This window comes from Colobus angolensis, unplaced genomic scaffold, assembly GCF_000951035.1.
Source record: "Colobus angolensis palliatus isolate OR3802 unplaced genomic scaffold, Cang.pa_1.0 Scaffold8, whole genome shotgun sequence".
NCBI classification, from domain to species: Eukaryota; Metazoa; Chordata; class Mammalia; order Primates; family Cercopithecidae; genus Colobus; species Colobus angolensis.
In genome coordinates this window covers 15,697,645-15,716,918 of record NW_012121820.1, presented here as the reverse complement: position 1 = coordinate 15,716,918, position 19,274 = coordinate 15,697,645, and the positions used below count along the sequence as shown (strand labels likewise).

The following is a 19,274-nucleotide window of genomic DNA, read 5'->3' as shown; positions in this document are numbered from 1 at the left end:
TTCTTTTCTTTCCCATCCCTGAGTAGGGTAGAGGTGCCTAATCTTTGGCATCCCACCCAATCTGGAATCCTTCAGCAGTTCCTCTTGCAATATTCACATTAAAAAAGCATCTAGGCCGGGCGCGGTGGCTCAAGCCTGTAATCCCAGCACTTTGGGAGGCCGAGATGGGCGGATCACGAGGTCAGGAAATCGAGACCATCCTGGCTAACACAGTGAAACCCCGTCTCTACTAAAAATAAAAAAAATTAGCCGGGCGAGGTGGCGGGCGCCTGTAGTCCCAGCTACTCCGGAGGCTGAGGCAGGAGAATGGCGTAAACCCGGGAGGCAGAGCTTGCAGTGAGCTGAGATCCGGCCACTGCACTCTAGCCCGGGCGACAGAGCAAGACTCCGTCTCAAAAAAAAAAAAAAAAAAGCATCTAAAAGCCACATGGCTGTTTGCCAGAGATACTGTGTTGGGAATTCTTAAATCCTAGTTCCCCAGGAGAGTGCGAGCTCTGACTTCTGACAGCCTGTATCCATAGGGAGTGTCATGGAACTGTCCCATGGTACTGCGGGAGTCTCTGGTGCCCTTTGTTTCAAAGCACCAGCCTACTGTTTTGATCCATTTAGGCCTTTTAAAAATGAGGTATACATATTTAAAATTCTAATCTCACCACCACCCACATGTAATTAATTATGTCAATTCTTTGTAAATGCAGATCCTCCTTTGTTCATCACTTCTTCCCAGTAATACCCTTTCTTAATGTTTTTCCATCCCCAAACGTGAGTCACAACCCATTAATTGCATATGAAATCAGTCTGGTAGCTAATGACCAACAGTTTTTTAAAAATGGAATAAAACCGTCCTGGCTAACAGAGAAACCTTGTCTCTACTAAAAATACAAAAAAATTAGACGGGCGTGGTGGCGGGTGCCTATCGTCCCAGCTACTCGGGAGGCGAAGGCAGGAGAATGGCTTGAACCTGGGAGGTGCAGCTTGCAGTGAGCCGAGATCATGCCACTGCACTCCAACCTGGGCAACAGAGCAAGACACCGTCTCAGAAAAAAAAAGAAAAAAAAAAGGAATAAAATAGAAGATAGAGCACACATAGTAAGAATGGGTATATGAGTATTTTATGAAACACTGCTTTCATTTTTCTTTGTGTTTACATAAGTGTATTTCTGCTGTGAGTCACGTTCAGAAACATTTACAAACCTCTTTCTTATCAGACTTTACATTTTGTTGAATGTAGGAAGAAACTCATCCGCAGGTCCAAGGCTTACATAGTTTAAGAGATAGAGTACTATAGATCGTTTTAGAGATCTGGCTTCGAGTCCCAGCATCTTAGCTCACTGCATATTGAAACCTGTCATGTAGGGATTTTTTTGGCGGGGAGGAGGTATTAGTTCCCACACCCAAGAAATAAAGTGCATGCTATTTTTTATTCCAGTGGAAAGTAAAAATACTACTTAATGAAATATGGTTGTCCCTCCATATCCATGGGGGTTTGGTTCCAAGACCTTCTGAGAATACCAAAATCCAAAGTTGCTCAAGGCCCTTAAATAAAATGGTGTCGGATTTGTCTATAACCAACAAACATCTTCCCATATACTTTAAATACTCTCTAGATTACTTATCATAGCTAATGCAATGTAAATGCTGTGTTAATAGTTGTTATTCTGTATTTTTAAAATTGTGGGTTTTTAATTGTTATTTTTATTGGTTTGTGGGATTTTTTGGTCTGAGTATTTTCCATTCATGGTTAATCCACAGATACAGAACCCACAGATATAGGGGGCCAACTGTAATATAAATGAAAGCACTTGAAATTCTCAGAGGCAAGGAACGATTTTTTCATGGATGATCTTCAGTATCTCTTTCTGCTTGTTTTCTCTGGAGAGCTTTTGCAGGAACAGGCATTTAGAAAGCCTTTGCCAGATTCCTCCCCTGTACCACTTCCTCACCTCAGGTAATTGAGTGGTGTCCTGTCTTGTTGACAGAGTGAATGAATGCCTTTGGATTTCTTGATCAATCAACTCGTTGTTTGTCCACAGGTTCTGGCTTATTCTTAGACTCTGTATATTGGGAGAGAAACCGTTAACCTCCCCCAGAAATGTTTGTAATCGTACCTATGTGATTTGTGTATTTTCTCTATTTTTTGATCTCATTTGTACTTAGACAAAGAGGCAGCTGAACGTCTTTCAAAAACAGTAGATGAAGCATGTCTGTTACTAGCAGAATATAACGGGCGCCTGGCGGCAGAGCTGGAGGACCGTCGCCAGCTGGCTCGGATGTTGGTGGAGTATACCCAGAATCAGAAAGATGTTTTGTCCGAGAAGGAGAAAAAGCTAGAGGTGAGTCCATTAAAAGGCAATCCCAGACTGCCCACGTTTCCCTTCCTGTAGCCCACATTAGGAGGTTTTTATTATGCTTTAATTAACAACATTTTTATCATTTGAAAATTCATGATGTGAATTCTGAACATCCATCAGATACTGTATTTATTTGGGCATAGTTAAAAATTGAAGTCATGTTCTTATATGTCCAGGACAGAACAAACTGGATTGTAGGAAACAGTGAACTCTTAATCACAGCCTTAGGATCTTACTACTGCTTTTGTTTGAACTCATGTTTAAAAAAAATGTAAATTGAGGTACAAAAACAATAGCAAATCAGTGAAAACCAAAGAGTATGTTTGGTGGTAGTTGGGAAGTGCTGAAAAACATTTCTTTTAAGTCATTTGGAAGGTTTTTTTTGTTTTTGTTTTGCTTTTTGTGTTTTTTTTTTTTTTTGAGATGGAGTCTTGCTCTGTCGCCCAGGCTGGAGTGCAGTGGTACGATCTCAGCTCACTGCCAGCTCCACCTCCTGGGTTCACGCCATTCTCCTGCCTCAGCCTCCCGAGTAGCTGGGACTACAGGCATCCACCACCACGCCCGGCTAATTTTTTGTACTTTTAGTAGACACGGGTTTTCACCATGTTAGCCAGGATGGTTTTGATCTCCTGACCTCGTGATTCACCCATCTCATCCCAGAATGCTGGGATTACAGGCGTGAGCCACCGCGCCTGGCCATTTGGAGGTTTATTTATGACTTATATCCATGCTGTGGCTGAGAAGTTGTCTGCCTCCGAGGTCCATCTGTAGTCAGCTCTTAAATTTCACAGTAGTGTTTATATAGCACAGTTCTCAAACTGTAGAGGAAGAACTCATTTCTACCCTGGGTTGAGGACATTAGTCCGAGTGACCTTGGGGAGGGAGTTCAGAAACATATCCTCACCATACACTTGTTTGGCTTCGTAATTAAGTACATGGTGGTTTACCCTCAGTACTTGGTCCCATGGATAACAGAGCCAGCAGTGTGAATGTTTGGGAACTTTTGCTGCCCCGGGCTGCTGCACTTCCTTTTCAGGAATGTCTGCTCTTCTTTTTTCAAGAGATATGGAAAAGAGTTGCAGCCAGTGGTTTTGTCAAGGAGGACACTTCTGAGTTAGAGAGCCGGTCATGTTGTATTTCAAGAAATACTTCTTAAATCCCTCTCAGAGTAGACAAGGGACAGGGAGAGCCATGTCACTTCCGTGCTCAGGAAGCATGCTCTGGCACAGAAGGAGAGAACATTGAGCTAGCTCTGAGGCTGAGATCATTATATTTGCCTTTCAGCACGGTCATCTGACTTGAGGGGAAATGAGTGGAGGCGGTTTTTACCGTATCCTTACCTGCAGTGATTCTGGGAACCGTGTTGCATAGTGGTAGCAGGAACTTCACATTCGTAGCCTGCTTGAATGTGGAAGATGCGAAAGGGCTGTCAACATCTTCGGCTTAGATTTAGACATCGGCACTGACCAGAGATCCTAAAGGGAGTTTCACAGGCAGTACCAGACGGTCATTTATCTGAAATGCTCATCTTTCACTGAGGAAGCATTTTTAGCACTATGCCCTGGGACTAATAAGAGAGTGTAATTAATGATTCTGGTTGTAAGTCACCATGCCATCTGTTGAACTGCCCCTTGGCGACACATTAAGGGCTTTCTCTGATCTGTCAGACATTGATTATCATGAGCAGCTGTTGTTGGGTGGAACGTGGCAAGCAACCATAGAGGGCAGAGTCTTTGAGGAGATCGGGTTGGTAGAGCTGGTTAACTCTTTGTTCTGTTTTCCCTCCCCACAGTTGCACTTTCCTCTGTGTATTGTTGGGGAATCATTCTGGTTTTTGTAGAACTAGTGGTTTGCTGGACACCATGAGAGGGCATTAAGGTGGAGAAACAGATCAGAGCTTTGGATGCGTCCTGTAACTTTCTAGTCTGCATTGCTCTGCCTGGTTCATTCAGTGGAATGGTGTTGGCATTCCATTGCTGAAGAAGCAGAACAGGAAGGCCCCACCACTAGAACCAAAGTACAGAGTCTGAACTGAAGGTTCTTATCTCAAACCATGTCTCCCAGGCACATTTATTGGAAAAATAGAGCCGATTTGCTGCATTAAAGAAAGCAAATGACTAGATACAATATAAGGTTTTTTTCTGAGATGGAGTCTCACTCTGTCACTCAGGTTGGAGTGCAGTGACGTGATCTCAGCCCACTGCAACCTCCACCTCCCAGTCTCAACCAATCCCCTGTCTCAGCCTCCTGGGTAGCTGGGATTGTAGGCGTGTACTACTGCGCCCGGCTAATTTTTTTATTTTTAGCAGAGACAGGGAGTCACCATATTGGCCAGGCTGGTCTCGAACTCCTGACCTCAGGTGATCAGCCCGCCTCACAATATAAGATTTGAGAGATGGTTTTAGTTCTTTTCTTTATCCACGTTTGCTAAAAATGTAGGCAGTCTGCTCTCCTGAACCTAAGATTTTTCTCACATTCTGTAATAGACTGGTCTGTCCCATCACATCCCTGTGGTGGTGGCCCAACTTGATAAATGTATGCCACTTGAAAGATGCATGAATACTGTGAATTCCTTCAAATTGTCCAAAAGTCTGTCTGTGTGATGGGGCAGTACATAAAGTATACCCACTTTTTTAGCATTCATTTTTGTAACACAGCCAGTCCATTTTAAAACTGCCAAATCAGAATGCTAATTAAATATTTTAGTTTTTAATCCTTCCATTGCCTTCAGTGTATACATACATGAAATTCTCAGAACTCTTTGGAGAAGTGGTTATTTGCTTGGGAGTCTGTTTTCTTCCCAAAGCTCTAATATACTTAGGTTTCTTTGTGCTTTCCTTTTTAACTTTGTATCTTACTTTATGTAATAAGCATCTTTTTCTCTGTCACTTGGGAATTTTACGTCAGTGGTTCCTACATGTCAGGATAGGGCGTGTGATGATTCAGAGCCTAGGATGTAAAAGAGGGAGTTACGACTCAAAGTAGGAGATTGTGTTTCTTCCCTCCAGGAAATCATATTCTGGCATAAACAGCACAGGTGAACATAAAACCAAACCACTTGATTGTACATAATGTAGATTAAGGAGACAGTTGGTGGTTCTGTTTGTGGTTTAAGGTAGGTCCAAACTTCCCGTCAAGCAATAAAACCTTTTTGTAAAAGGAACTAGCCTTTGAAGAAGAGAAGCGTGTTTATAAATGGGGAGCAGTTAGACTGGACCAGACAGTATCTGAAGAAGGACAAAGGCAGGTGTGGGAAGGAGGTGCTGGAGACCACCAGGGGGAGATTAAGGTCTGTGCTCTTTAGGAAGCTGCGTATTCATTCAGGGAGTCAGCAAAGTCTGTGCCAACCAGATTTATAAAGATGAGCAAGATACACTTCTCCCCTCAAGGGGCTTATGCTCGAGTCAGGGGGAAACAACAGCAAACAAGAGGTTAAGGTAGAATTCAAGAAAGGTTGTCAGTAAGGAAAATATTCTCACTTGTGTCTACACTGAAATAGACCAAGAAAAAAATGAAGATGTGAATAATAATTTGATCAGATGCTTATTAAAAATGTGAAACTCACCAAATCATGGACAGTTTCTGAAACTATAATGCCTTCAGCAGGCCTCCCCAAGTTTGCTAGACTGTGTGCTCTTTGAGTGCTCTCACAGTGCCAGGAACATATTTGTTCCTCAATAAATATTTGTTCTTTGACTGAAATCCATCACTTGATGTAACCTTTTTCTATAGAGAAAAGGGTTTTTTTTTAGTTGGCATTAAAAGTGACTTAACAAATCTGATTTAATGATTGGTTGTAAAGAATATGTTAGTTCGGAAAGGTAACCATTTTTAGAAATTTCTGTAGGTTTTCTCCTTTGTGCTACTTTTCTTTTTTCCTTTAAGTAGAATTATGCTTGTTTTGAGATAATCATCTTTTTTTGTTTGTTTGTTTTTGACTTTTGCTTCTGGGCGTCATGATTGATTTTGGCCTATGATATTGGCCCTTAAACACCAGGCAAGGGTAGAAGGAATGCTGCTGAAAATCTGTTGCTAATGTTTTTGTCATGAACCTAAGAAATCCTGGAAATGGAAAAGAAGTCATGTGGAAGGAAGCACAAATAGCAGCCCAAAGAGGAGGTTAGAGAATGTGGAGGGTATAGAAGAAAGCCCATTCAAAAAGGCAGAGGCCAAAGGTACTAGAAAAGCCTTCCAGCTTCACTTCCAGAGCAAAGAGAAGCTCTGTTTGTGGTTCACAGAGGTGACTGCATTACTCCCAGATGTCTGCTCAAAGCTCATAAGACATAGTCTGAGTGGGTTGGATAGGGTTCCTCTCTTGTCAGTGTGAATAAAGCATAATACAGACATGTTCCATTAGCATGATCAATGCATGGGGAAGAGTGTCTGTGTGTGTGAGAAAGAAACCTATTTGTACAAGTATTAAGGAAAGAAAAAAGGTCAGGAACCTGCAGTTTTACCTTCTTGTGATTTTTGTTTATTTGTTTTTTGTTTTTGTTTTTTGTTTTTTGTTTTTGAGACAGACTCTTGCTCTGTTGTCCAGGGCTAGAGTGCAGTAGAGCAATCGCAGCACACTGCCTCCCAGGTTCAGGCGATTCTTGTGCCTCAGCCTCCCTAGTAGCTGGGACTACAGGCGCACGCCACCACACCCAGCTAGTTTTTGTATTTTCAGTAGAGATGGGGTTTTGCCATGTTGGTCAGGCTGGTCTCAAACTCCTGGTCTCAGGCGATCCACCTGCCTTGGCCTTCCAAAGTGTTGGAATTACAGGCACGCACCTCCATGCCTGGCTAAGCTTAACTGCGATTTTTATTCAGACTGTGGTGTGTGACTGTCAGTGATCTAGAACTGAAAGGAGGTAGTCTTGTGTTGACACACGTGCCACATGGTGCACACACAAAGATGATATGCCACACAGGGAAGAGCTCTTGAGAAATTTGTTACAAGCTGCAGATTTGTTTTAGTTAAGGTGAAATTCATATAACATAAATTAACCATACACTTCAAAGTGCACAGATTTTTGTTGGCATTTAGTACATTCACAGTATTGTATCAAGTTCCACAACATAATTGTGTCTGGCTTCTTTCACTTAGCATGATGTTTTCAAGATTCATCCCATGCTGTAGCATGTATTAGTACTTCATCTCTTCTATGGTAGAACACTAATCTATTGTATGGATGTGACACAGTTTATAACCTGTCTATGGACATTTGAGTTGTTTCTACCTTTTGGCTCTTATGAATAGTGTTGCTATAAACAGTCATGTGGAGGTTTTTTTGTAGCCATATCTTTTCGTTTCTCTTGGGTATGTATAGATCTAGGAGTGGAATTGCTGGGTCATATGGTAATTCTATGTTTAACATTTTGAGGAACCATCAGACTGTTTTCCACAGCAGCTACACCATTTTACATCCCCACCAGCAATGTGCATGGGTTCCAGTTTCTCCACATCCTCATCAACATTTGTTGTTGTCTGTCTTTTTATTCTAGACGACCTAAATGTGCAAGTTTATCTCATTGTGGTTTTGATTTGCATTTTGCTAATTACTAACGATACTGATCATCTTTCAGTATGCTTGTCAGCTGTTTATGTATTTTTGGAGAAATGTGTATTCATTTCCTTTGCCCATTTTCAAATTAGGTTGTTTGCTTTTTTGAGTTGTAAGAGTTCTTTATTCTGCATAATATACCTTGATCACATATATGACTTGCATATATTTTCTCCTATAAGTTGTCTTTTCACTTTCTAGATAATATCCTTTGATGTGCAAAAGTTTTTTATTTTTATGAGTTCCAATTCATCTATTTTCGTTCTTGTTGTTGCTCATGCTTTTGGTGTCACATCTAATAATCTGTTGACAATCCCAGGTCATGATAATTTTTTTCTGCATTTTATTCTAGGAGTTTTATAATTTTATCTCTTAAATTTAGGTTCTTAATCTGTCTGGGGTTAGTTTTTGTATGTGGTGTGATGTAGGGGGGGACCACCTTCATTCTTTTGCCTATAGATATCCGTTTGTCCCAGCACCATTTGTTGAAAAGACTACTCTTTCCTCCACTTGAATGCCCGGTACCCTTGTCAAAAATCAATTGGCCATAGATGTATTGATTTATTTCTGGATTCTCAATTCTATTCCATTAATGTATATGTCTATCCTATGCTGATCCCACACTATCTCCATCACTGTAGTTTTGTAGTAAATTTTAAAATCAGGAAGTACGAGTTCTCGGAGTCCTTTTTCAGTATTGTTTTGGCTATTTAGGATCGCTTGCAATTCCCTGTGAATTTAACGATCACCTTTTCCATTTCTGCAAAAAGGGTAATTGAAGTTTTACTAGGGAATGCATTGAGTCTGCAGGTCACTTTGGGCAGTATTACCATTTTAGCAGTGTCTCAACTCATGAATAGGGGATGTCTTCACATTTATTTAAGTCTTTAATTTCTGCTGCAGAATTTTAAAAAGCACTCTTGGAGAGTGTCATTTACTGATGCATTGGATATTATAAAGGCCCTGTCTAGGTATCAGGACCGCAGATGGGGGGCAGTGGTATCACCTTTCAATAGTGTTAACCCCCACCTCTAGAAGATATGAGTATTTCGTGTATGGAGTCAACAAAGTCACCAGGGCACAGTCACAACAGCAGCTTTACAAAGTAAAGTGACACATAGAGACCTGGATATCTAGGTGAAGTGATTAGCAGGATTATTGAGCTGAACGGAACCTTAGAGATCATATAATCAGACTTCTGAATTGGTGAAGAAACAGAGAGAGAGTTAGCTGCAGACCAGGATAGAGTCCAAGGCAGACATCTGGTAACTTCATCAGATTTGTACTTTGGTTTTTGATTTCAGAATTTTGATTCTGCAACATCAACAGCAGGAAGACATCTTACACAGAATAGTAGCCAAAGTTTAATCATTTAAACAATTTCCAAGATTCTTGTTGTAGAGAAATGACATTTTATATGGGGTCATAAAATGGTTGCCTGAAAGCATTATTCTAAGTGTGAAGGAACCTACTCTGCCACCAAGGTTCTAAGTACCTCCCTTGCTGTACCCGTGCTCATGCTCTTGCTCTGATAGGAGGGGAGAAATTGGCTCATGAACTTAAAACTGCTGGTGTTTCTCCTCACTTGGCACCTCCCCCTTGGCTATAATGACTACTCAGGAGTAGAGCCTCTAACTTCAGGCAACACAGCTGGGAAGGGGGAAATGGTTCAGACTCCAACGTTGCCTTATGACTCTTCATATTTCTGTTTGATTGTGGTTATAACAACTTGAGAAATTCTTTGGCTACAGTTGAGTGGGTGCTAAACCAAAACGATGGCAGATTGTTGTTTTTGGCAGCACCTCCCTGCAGGGTGCAGATGGTTAGAAGCTTTTGTTTCAATATTAGGCCAGGCAGTAGGGGGAAATAGCTCCTTTTTTGTGAACTTTGGAGTAAATTCGTCTTCCCTGTGATGATCAAAGCCAGTAACTCAGTATCCTGTTACAGTAAGGACAGATGGGAGCAGGTGATCTAATCGTCATTTTAGGTAAGAGCCCTTGGGTTTATATGAGCAATTCAGGGTCACAGAGGAAGCCAATGAGGACCAGGATCTTCTGACTCCTAACTACACTGATCATCCACTGTGTTCCCCTGGGATCTGAGAGGCCCTGCCTGGTGCTGGCCCCCTCCTGTCAGTCCTCTAAACTCACTGCCCTTCCATAGTATTCAGCTCTGTCCTCTCTAAGCTGGCAGCTCTGTCAGCACCCAGGTTGTTAAAATAGTTGTTGAAACAGGTCAGTCTGCTGCCAAGTGATTACGGGGCCTTGCACTCAGTCCCTTCCCACGAAGCAGGCCGTAGTGTGCTCACTGCTTTCCCTTGCCTTTTCATCCCCTACTTTGATATGGGAGCCTTTTTTTTCAGTTGATGCATGGGCTTCTGTGAGCGATTTGGAGTTCCTTGGATTTCTTTTATTCATTTTAGTCTGCTGACGCTATTGCTCAGGCCCAATTTACAGCTGGAGCTTTTATCTCTTGGGGGTGTGTGTGTTTCTTTATTACAGCGTGAAACCTGTGATTTTTTCACCCCAGGAAAGTAATGCTGCATTATAATGTACTTCACATACTTAGTGACCTAAGAACATGATTTGCTAACATTTGAGACTTTGAGACTTTACATTGAAAAAGTGACACGGTTTTAAAGCTTTCCCAGCAAGAATTCATGCTTTTAGCCATAGTACCATTTTCATATTTGTAGCCCAACTTTTGTAGGCAGTATAACCCCTGCTTGATGGAACAGCGCCACTGAGTTTCAGCTGGTGTATGTAGCACTCATTTTTCGTATTTATGAAATGCATATAGATATGAAGTTAAAACAGCACCTGGGGCTCTTATTACTCCTGCCTGCCAGAACATTCACTTGCATTCAACTAGTATTCAGGGTTTTTGTTTTTTTTTTTACTATAAAAATAATACATCAGAGGAAACTTAGCAAATAAGTATAAAGAATAAAATTAGTGTCATTACCCAGAGATGACTATTTTTAATTTTTGCATATTTCCTTTTCCTCTTAGTTTAAAATTAAACTGAATGATAACGTGCAGATAGTTTTCTGTCATGCTTTTTTCTTAACATGATTATTTTCCCTTGTAAATAAAAACTTTATAAACATTGTAAATGATTGCTTGAATACCTGTGGTTGGATAGTCAATGATTATTTGTATTAGCCCTTGTATGTTTCTGTCTCTGTCTCTTAGCTTTAGGCTAACTTTCAGTATTTGGATTATTTTCTTCCTGTAGATATCTAGAAGTGGTTCTATGTATATGTGCAGATGTCTGCTTGTCTTTTAAGTATACTGAAGGTCATATACATTTCACGGTCTCTGCCACCAGAATGCGTTCCTGCTGTAGGAGTTCCTGTCTTTTCCAAAGCAACTTAACCAATCTAGGACTTCATTGAGCTTATTTTGTATAAACCTCTATACAAGTTAAGGATTAGTCTTTTGTTTTATGAAGGAGTAAACATGGAATAGTTTAATTAGGCTAATAGAGCTCTCTTCTGGCTTTTAAATGATCTTGTTTACATTTGAGACAGCTGTGTGAAAATAGCACAGACTTCTATAACATTGACTTAAGTGAGCATAATTTTGAGAGCAAGTTTCAGATTGCAGAAATTTGAGCTGCCTATTTGACCTAGTGGACGCATGTTATTTTGAGCAAGATTCTATTTTAGTCTTTATAAGTGTTCCTACTACTGTTAAGATGGGCTTTCTACTGCCACTTAAAATTGGGATTTTGAAGAAAGTTAAAATTGGATTGTGGCATACTTTGCGATCTTGGAAGTGAATCTCTGACTTTTTCTGTGTCTAAAATGTTAGACTTGAAATAGATCAGAAAGAGTCATTTCTGAGATCAGACAAAGTATTCTGGTTATAATCAGGAGTCAAGTGAAACCTTTGCAAATGAAAACCATGAGCCCCAGAGATATGGCATGCTTTATGTGAAGAGGATGGTACTAGCCAGCTGTCATGATGGCTGTGCAAGCCTTCTTATTTGTTTTTTTCCTTATTCAGGTCCTTTATCTTTAAACATCTGTAGGAAGAAGTATGGTCAGCTCTCTTTGCTTAATTCAGCCAGTAGCTACTTTGAGAATTTCAAGCACAATAACTTAGCAAACTTCAACCCAATGAAAATTTACCAGCAGCCTTTCTGAGAATTCTTGGGGTTGGGACAGTAATTATGAATGGACACATCCCACTTTTACTCATGATGTTCTTTTCCCAGTCCTTTCCCTTTGCTCACAGTATGTCTGTTCTGTGGGGCATAGACTCAGTAGGAATTGTTCCCTTTAAGATACCATTACCCCAATTATGGTATAGTGATGATGATCTGCTTTGCATATTCCAGGTTCTTTCTGGCTTTTTCTATTGAAGCCGGTTGTACTCCCAGCCTTTTTTCTTTGATGTGGCTTTCATTGATAAAGTAACAATTTACCTTCCTGGGACAACAGATTCCAACACCTTAACTAATCTGAAGTTGTTAGCGTCTGTCTTCCCTTGTCACATTAGGGCCAATTTATTTTCCTGTCCCGTGAGAAGTCTCCAGTAAACGAGCCGAAGGTCCTCAGCATGTAGCATGCTTTGTCTCTCCAGTGTTTAAAAGAAATCATCACATTCACATGAGCATACCTTCTGCACCACCCTCCCTTTATAACTGCCACCATGTCCACTTCCCTTGCTGCCTCTGCTTCTCAGTCTGTTGGAGCTTGGCATGTGTGTCTACATTCCACCCAAGTGGCTGTCTTCAGAATTCCCCCCCCCCCCGCAGTGGTCTAATCTCAAAACCCAAAAAGTACTTCTTAGTCTCTGCCTCTTGGCTCCCTTTCTCTTTTTGGCCCTCTCTGCAGTATTTAATACTACTGTATTACAATGTGTTGGCCTTTTCTGGTTTCTGTGTACCACCCTTTGCTGGTTCTTCTGCTTTTTCATCTTTCAATAAGCTTTTCTCCATGCCTGTATTGTAAATGTTGCCATTCCTTTAGCCTTTTCTCATTCTGGACCTTTTTTTTTCTTTTTTTGAGATGGAGTCTTGCTCTGTCGCCCAGGCTGGAGTGTAGTGGCGCGATCTCGGCTCACTGCAACCTCCACCTCCTGAGTTCAACCAGTTCTCCTGCCTTGGCCTCCTGAGTAGCTGGGATTATGGGTGCACACTACCACCCCTGGCTAATTTTTGTATTTTTAGTAGAGACAGGGTTTCACCATGTTGACCAGACTAGTCTTGAACTCCTGACTGAGGAAATACTGTTTGACATGAGATACAAATGGTGAATAGGAATTAACTAGGTAGGGATAACTGATGGAAAGTAAACAAGGGGAAGTGTGTCCTGGGCAGAGGGTGGCAACAGCATATGTAAAGCCTGAGATCAAAGGCCAAGTGAAGACAAAATGCCATGGGACACAACAAGAGATGTGGCTGAGGAGGTCAGCAGGAGCCAAGTCATGGGGCCCAGGAAGGGGCCAGGCCACCAGCTGGGCCCATAGTCTTTTTTTTGTTTTTTTGAGACAGCCTGCACTCTGTCGCCCAGGCTGAAGTGCAGTGGCACGATCAAGGCTCATTGCAGCCTTGGCCTCCTGGGCTCAAGTGATCCTCCTGCTTCAGCCTCCCAAGTAGCTGGGCATGAGCCACCATGCCCAGCTAATTTTTAAATTTTTGATAGAGACAGGGTTTTGCCATGTCACTCGGGTTGGTCTCAAACTCCTGAACTCAAGCAATCTGCCTGCCTCAGCCTCCCAAAGTGCTGGGATTACAGGCATGAGCCACTGCACCTGGCCACTGGGCCCATATTCCAAGAACTAGGAATAATGAGAAACCATTTAAACGTTTAAACAGGGGAATGACATGCTCAGAGCTGCATTTTGAATACATCACAGGGCTGCCATATGAAGAATGGATTATAGGGTATAAGAGCAGATGTAGATGATCAGTAATGAGGCTACTGCAAGAATCCAGGGGAGAGATGATGGCAGAGTGGACTAAGGTGATGGAATTGGAGACAAAGACGCAGAGAAGGGAGGCAGATTCACGAAAAATTGAGAGGGAGCAAAAACCACACTGGCATGGCGCCTGCTCAGCTATGGAAGATGGTGGTGGGAGGTCAACCTGGCAGAGGCATAGCAGAGGAACTGAAGGAGAGGCTGCGACAGGGAGGCCAAAGCAACAGATCTGAGCACTGAAAAAATCAGGATAAACACTAGTTGAGGCCTAGTGTCTGATTTTGATGGATGGCACTGCCACTCTCCAAGCCAAGGAAAGAGAAGGAAAGGAGAGGTGACCAAGTTTAAAAATTCTGTGATTTTTTTTTTTCCAGTATTCCAGGTAGACCTTTAAGGAAAAAGAGGTGCTCTTGGTCAAAGACCCTTTGCTTTTCTCAAGGCAGCTTCTAGTAAATATGCTAAATTTTAAGGATATAGTCAAATGGTTTCTGGGAGAAAGGATCTTGCATCCCATTAATTCTTTTTCTTCAACTCTGCATGTCTTTTCCTGACGTATTATAAATCAGGAAGATTAAGTATTGCTCATAAAATAATAGAATATGGGAGGGGTGAGAATTTGAAGCACAATAACTTTGCAAACTTCAACCCAACAAAAATTTACCAGCAGCCTTTCTGAGAATTCTTGGGGTTGGGACAGTAATTATGAACGGACACATCCCACTTTTACTCATGATGTTCTTTTCCCAGTCCTTTCCTTTTGCTCACAGTATGTCTGTTCTGCGAGGCATAGACTCAGTAGGAATTGTTCCCTTTAAAATACCATTACCCCAATTATGGTATAGTGATGATGATCTGCTTTCTCCCATCAGATCTGTTGATTTAAATGGAACAGTTTAGCAAGTGCCTGTTCTCACCCAAGCTTCCCCCATGCCATAGGCATTGTTTTCATTCCCATCTCATATATAGGAGCCCAGTGAGTTTGTCACATGTTATATCCTAGGCACATGTAAGTGTAGGATATGAACTTGGATTTTCTTTTTTTTTCTTTCCAATTTTTATTTATTTCATTTATTCAAGGGGTACATGTTCAGGTTTGTTACATGGGTAAATTGTGTGTCACAGGTATTTGGTGTACAGATAATTTTGTCATCCAGGTAATTGACGTTGTACCTGATAGGTAGTTTTTCAGTCCTCGCCCTCCTCCCATCCTCCACCCTCAAGTAGTGCCGGGTGTCTTATTTTTCCCTTCTTTGTGTTCGTGTATACTCAGTGTTTAGCTCCCAACTTGTAAGTGAGAACATGCGATATTTGGTTTGCTTCATCCATGTTGCTGCAGAGGACATGATCTCATTCTTTTTTATGGCTGCATAGTATTCCATAGTATATATGTACCACATTTTCTTTATCCAGTCTACTGTGGATGGGCATCTAGGTTGATTCCATGTCTTTGCTATTGTGAGTAGTGCTGTGTTGGAACATAGGTATGCGTGTGTCTTTATGGTAGAATAATTTATATTCCCTTGGTTATATACCCAGTATTGGGATTGCTGGGTTGAATGGTTGTTCTGTTTTAAGTTCTTTGAGAAATCTCCAGACTGCTTTCCACAGTAGCTGAACTAATTTACATTCTCACTAGTCCTTTATAAGTGTTCCTTTTTCCTCACAACCTCCCCAGCATCTGTTATTTCTTGACTTTTTAATGGCCATTCTAATTGGTATGAGATGGTATCTCATTGTGGTTTTGATTTGCATTTATCTAATTATTAGTGATATTGAGCTTTTTTAATATGCTTGTTGGCTGCATGTAGTCTTCTTTTGAAAAGTGTCAGTTCATGTCCTTTGCCTATTTTTAATGGAGTTTTTTGTTACTTATTGACTTGTTTAAGTTCCTCATAGATTGTGGATATTAGGCCTTTGATGGTGGCATAGTTTGCAAATATTTTCTCCCATTCTGTAAGTTACCTTTTGCTCTGTTGATAGTTTCTTTTGCTGTGCAGAAGCTCTTTAGTTTAATTAGATTCTACTTGTCAATTTGTTTTTGTTGCAATTACTTTGGGAGTCTGCCAGGGCCAATGTCCAGTATGGTATTTCCTAGACTAGGGTCTTTGTAGTTGGAGGTTTTACGTTAAGTCTTTAATCCACTTTGAGTTGGTTTTTATGTATGGTAAAAGGAATGGGTCCAGTTTTAATCTTCTGCATATTCTGCATATGGATAGCCAGCTATCCCAGTACCATTTATTGAATAGGGAATACTTTCCCCATTGCTTGTTATCATCAGCTTTGTCAAAGATCAGATGCTTGTAGGTGTACAGCTTTATTTCTTTTTTTTTTTTCTTTTTTATTTTTGGAGACTTTAGTCTCGCTTTGTCTGCCGGGCTGGAGTGCAGTGGAGTGATCTCGGCTCGCTGCAACCTCCGCCTCCCAGGTTTGAGCAGTTCTTCTGCCTCAGCCTCCTGGGTAGCTGGGATTACAGACAGTCGTCACCACGCCCGGCTTATTTTGTATTTTTAGTAGAGATGGGGTTTCTCCCGTGTTGACCAGGCTGGTCTCAAACTCCTGACCTCAGGTGTTCTGCCTGCCTTGACCTCCCAAAGTGCTGGGATTACAGGCATGAGCCACTGCGCCCGGCTGGTGTACAGCTTTATTTCTGAGTTCTCTACCTTGTTCTATTGGTCTTTGAATCTATTTTTGTACCATTTCCATGCTGTTTTAGTTACTGTAACCTTACAGTATAGTTTGAAGTTGGGTAATATGATGTCCTGGGCTTTGTTCTTTTTGCTTAGGATTGCTTTGGCTATTTGGGCTTTTTATTGGGTCAAGGTCAGATTTGGAATATTGTTTTCTCTTTGTTTTGTTTTTATTTTTGTTAGTAGATGCTGTGCATGCAAGAATTTTTTTTTTTCCCTAATTCTGCGAAGAATGTCATTGGTGGTTTGATAGGAATAGCATTGAATCTGTACATTGCTTTGGGTAGTATGGCCATTTTAACCATTTTTCTTACCCATGAGCGTAGAATGTTTTTCCATTTGTTTATGTTGTCTCTGACTTCTTTGAGCAGTGTTTTGTAATTTCTTGTTGTAGAGATTTTACACCTCCCTGATTCGTTGTATTTTATTCTTTTTGTGGCTGTTGTGAATGAAATTGTATTCTTGATTGGGTTGTCAGCTTGGACATTGTTGGTGTATAGAAATGCTACTGGTTTTTGTATATTGATTTTGTATCCTGAAGCTTTGCTGACGTTTTCAGAACCAGGAGCCTTTGGGCAGATATTATGGGGTTTTCTAGCTATGGAATCATAATACAGCCTGCAATGAGAGATAGTTTGACCTCCTCTCTTCCTATTTGAATGCCTTTTATTTTTTTTCTCTTGCTTGATTGCTCTGGCTAGGACTTCTAGTAGTTGAACGGGAGTGGCAAGAGTGGGCATCCTTGTCTTATTCTGGTTCTCAAGGGAAATGCTTCCAGCTTTTGCCTGTTGAGTATGGTGTTTGCTGTGAGTTTATCATAGATGGCTCTTATTATTTTGAGGTATGATCGTTCGATGCCTGGTTTGTTGAGGGCTGTTAACGTGAAGGGATGTTGAATTGTATCGAAAGCCTTTTTTGCATCTATTGAAATTTGAAGTGATGATGTAGTTTTTGTTTTTAGTTCTGTTTATGTGATGGATCACATTTGTTGATTTGCATATGCGGAACCAACCTTGATTCAAGGAATAAAGCCTACTTGATCATGGTGGATTAGCTTTTTGATGTGCTGGTGGATTTGGTTTGCTAGTATTTCATTTATTTTTACATCTGTGTTCATCGGGGATATTGGCCTGAAGTTTTCTTTTTTCATTGTGTCTTTGCCAGGTTTTGGTATCAGAATGATGCTGGCTTCATAGAATGAGTTAGGGAGGACTCCCTCCTTGATTTTTTGGGAATACTTTCAGTAGTACGATTGGTACCAGCTCTTCTTAGTCTGGTGGATTTTGGCTGTGAATCCATCTGGTCCAGGACCTTTTTTGGTTGGTAGGTTTTTAAATTACTGATTCAGTTTTGGAACTCGTTATAGGTCTGTCCAGGGTTTCAATTTTTTTCCTAGTTCAATCTCGGGAGATTCTGTGTTTCTAGGAATTTATCCATGACTTCTAGGTTTTCTAGTTGGTGTGCGTAGAGGTTGAACTTGTATTTTCTGACTTCTGCCACAGCCATCTCCCTCCAGTAGAAAAGATGTGACATACTCCCAGTCATTTGGAGGTGCTAGGAAACATAACCGTCTTGTTTTTTTGCTAATGGAAAGGAATTGAGTTTTGTTGTTGTTGTTGTTGCTTATAGAGAGAGCTGTATTCCAATGTAGTACAGTAACCTACAGACTGTCTTACCCTGGGCAGACCTGCCAGCACTTAAAATTACAATAAACATTGCTTAAAAGAATTTTATGTGATACAACCAAATGTACAAGTACAAAAAAAAATTTTGTGTGTTCTTTTTCCTTTCTACCCTTTGTTTCTCAGCTGTCCTCCAGGAATGCTTGACTCTACCAGTATTTGGCTTAAAATGAGAAACCTTTGTCTATACCTTTGATGTTTGTCTGCACAAAAATCAATAACCTGGCTTTCCATTAAAATAGTCCTTAAAGAAGCTAGTTTGTGGAGTCTTTGTTACTTGTGTAAAGCGTATATTTTTGATCGTTTACTTTTAAAAGAACTAAATAGTTTCTCTTATACTTTAGTATTTTGGTTTTACTGATTTTATGTAATGAGGGACCCCATTCCATAAATGTAAGGATTTGTGAAGGATCTATATCCATTTATTAATCCGTATCTTTTTGAAGCATTTTATGAGCATCTGTTAAATTGAAAATATTTAGCTTTATGATTATATTAAGGCTTGAAAATTGTCCAATCCTAAAATGTATTTTCCTTTTTTAGTTTTTTTTTTTTTTTTTTTAATTAGTGTAGACACTGACTTTTCATTCTCCCCTTGCTGCTGCATGTCCCTGTGTGATCGGGGTTTTGTGGTGGCAGTAGAAGCTCCCTTATCACCTATTGTGTAGAGGAGCCTCTGGGGAGAAAGCAGCGCCCTGAAAATGCTTTCTGGTACAATTTCAGGTTTAAGAAGCTCGCTCCCATTTGGCTTTTCCTGTGCATGGCTGGACTGCTCCAAGAACATTCCTCCAGTTATAGCCATTTTGTCATTTTTCCTTTTGGGAAATACTTTGTGTATACCTTTATTATGGGTTTTGATGGTGGAGCTGGGAGGCCCCAAGTTTTGGGATTGGAGCCACAGTTTCTTCTCTTCCTTGTATCTTCCCCAGCGTCTTACTCAGCAGCTCCTGCTATGCTGTGACACCCTAGAATGTATCATTTCGAAATGTCACAGCTGCCACTAGGTCATATGGGAACGTGGAGCTGGCTGGGGGAGAGGTGCAGGTCAGTGGTAGTTTTTTGTTCCCGCATTGGATCT

At 40.9% G+C, this 19,274-nt stretch overlaps 1 protein-coding gene across 2 annotated transcripts in view; it reads left to right on the top strand.

The window, feature by feature from the left end:
- Positions 1-19,274, top strand: part of RPRD1B (regulation of nuclear pre-mRNA domain containing 1B) — a 59,431-nt gene that overhangs the window by 31,306 nt on the left and 8,851 nt on the right. For both annotated transcript variants that reach the window (XM_011929065.1, XM_011929064.1), the window contains one exon: positions 2,158-2,333. In XM_011929065.1, coding sequence (XP_011784455.1) covers positions 2,158-2,333 — 176 coding nt within the window. The remainder of the gene's footprint in view (positions 1-2,157; positions 2,334-19,274) is intronic.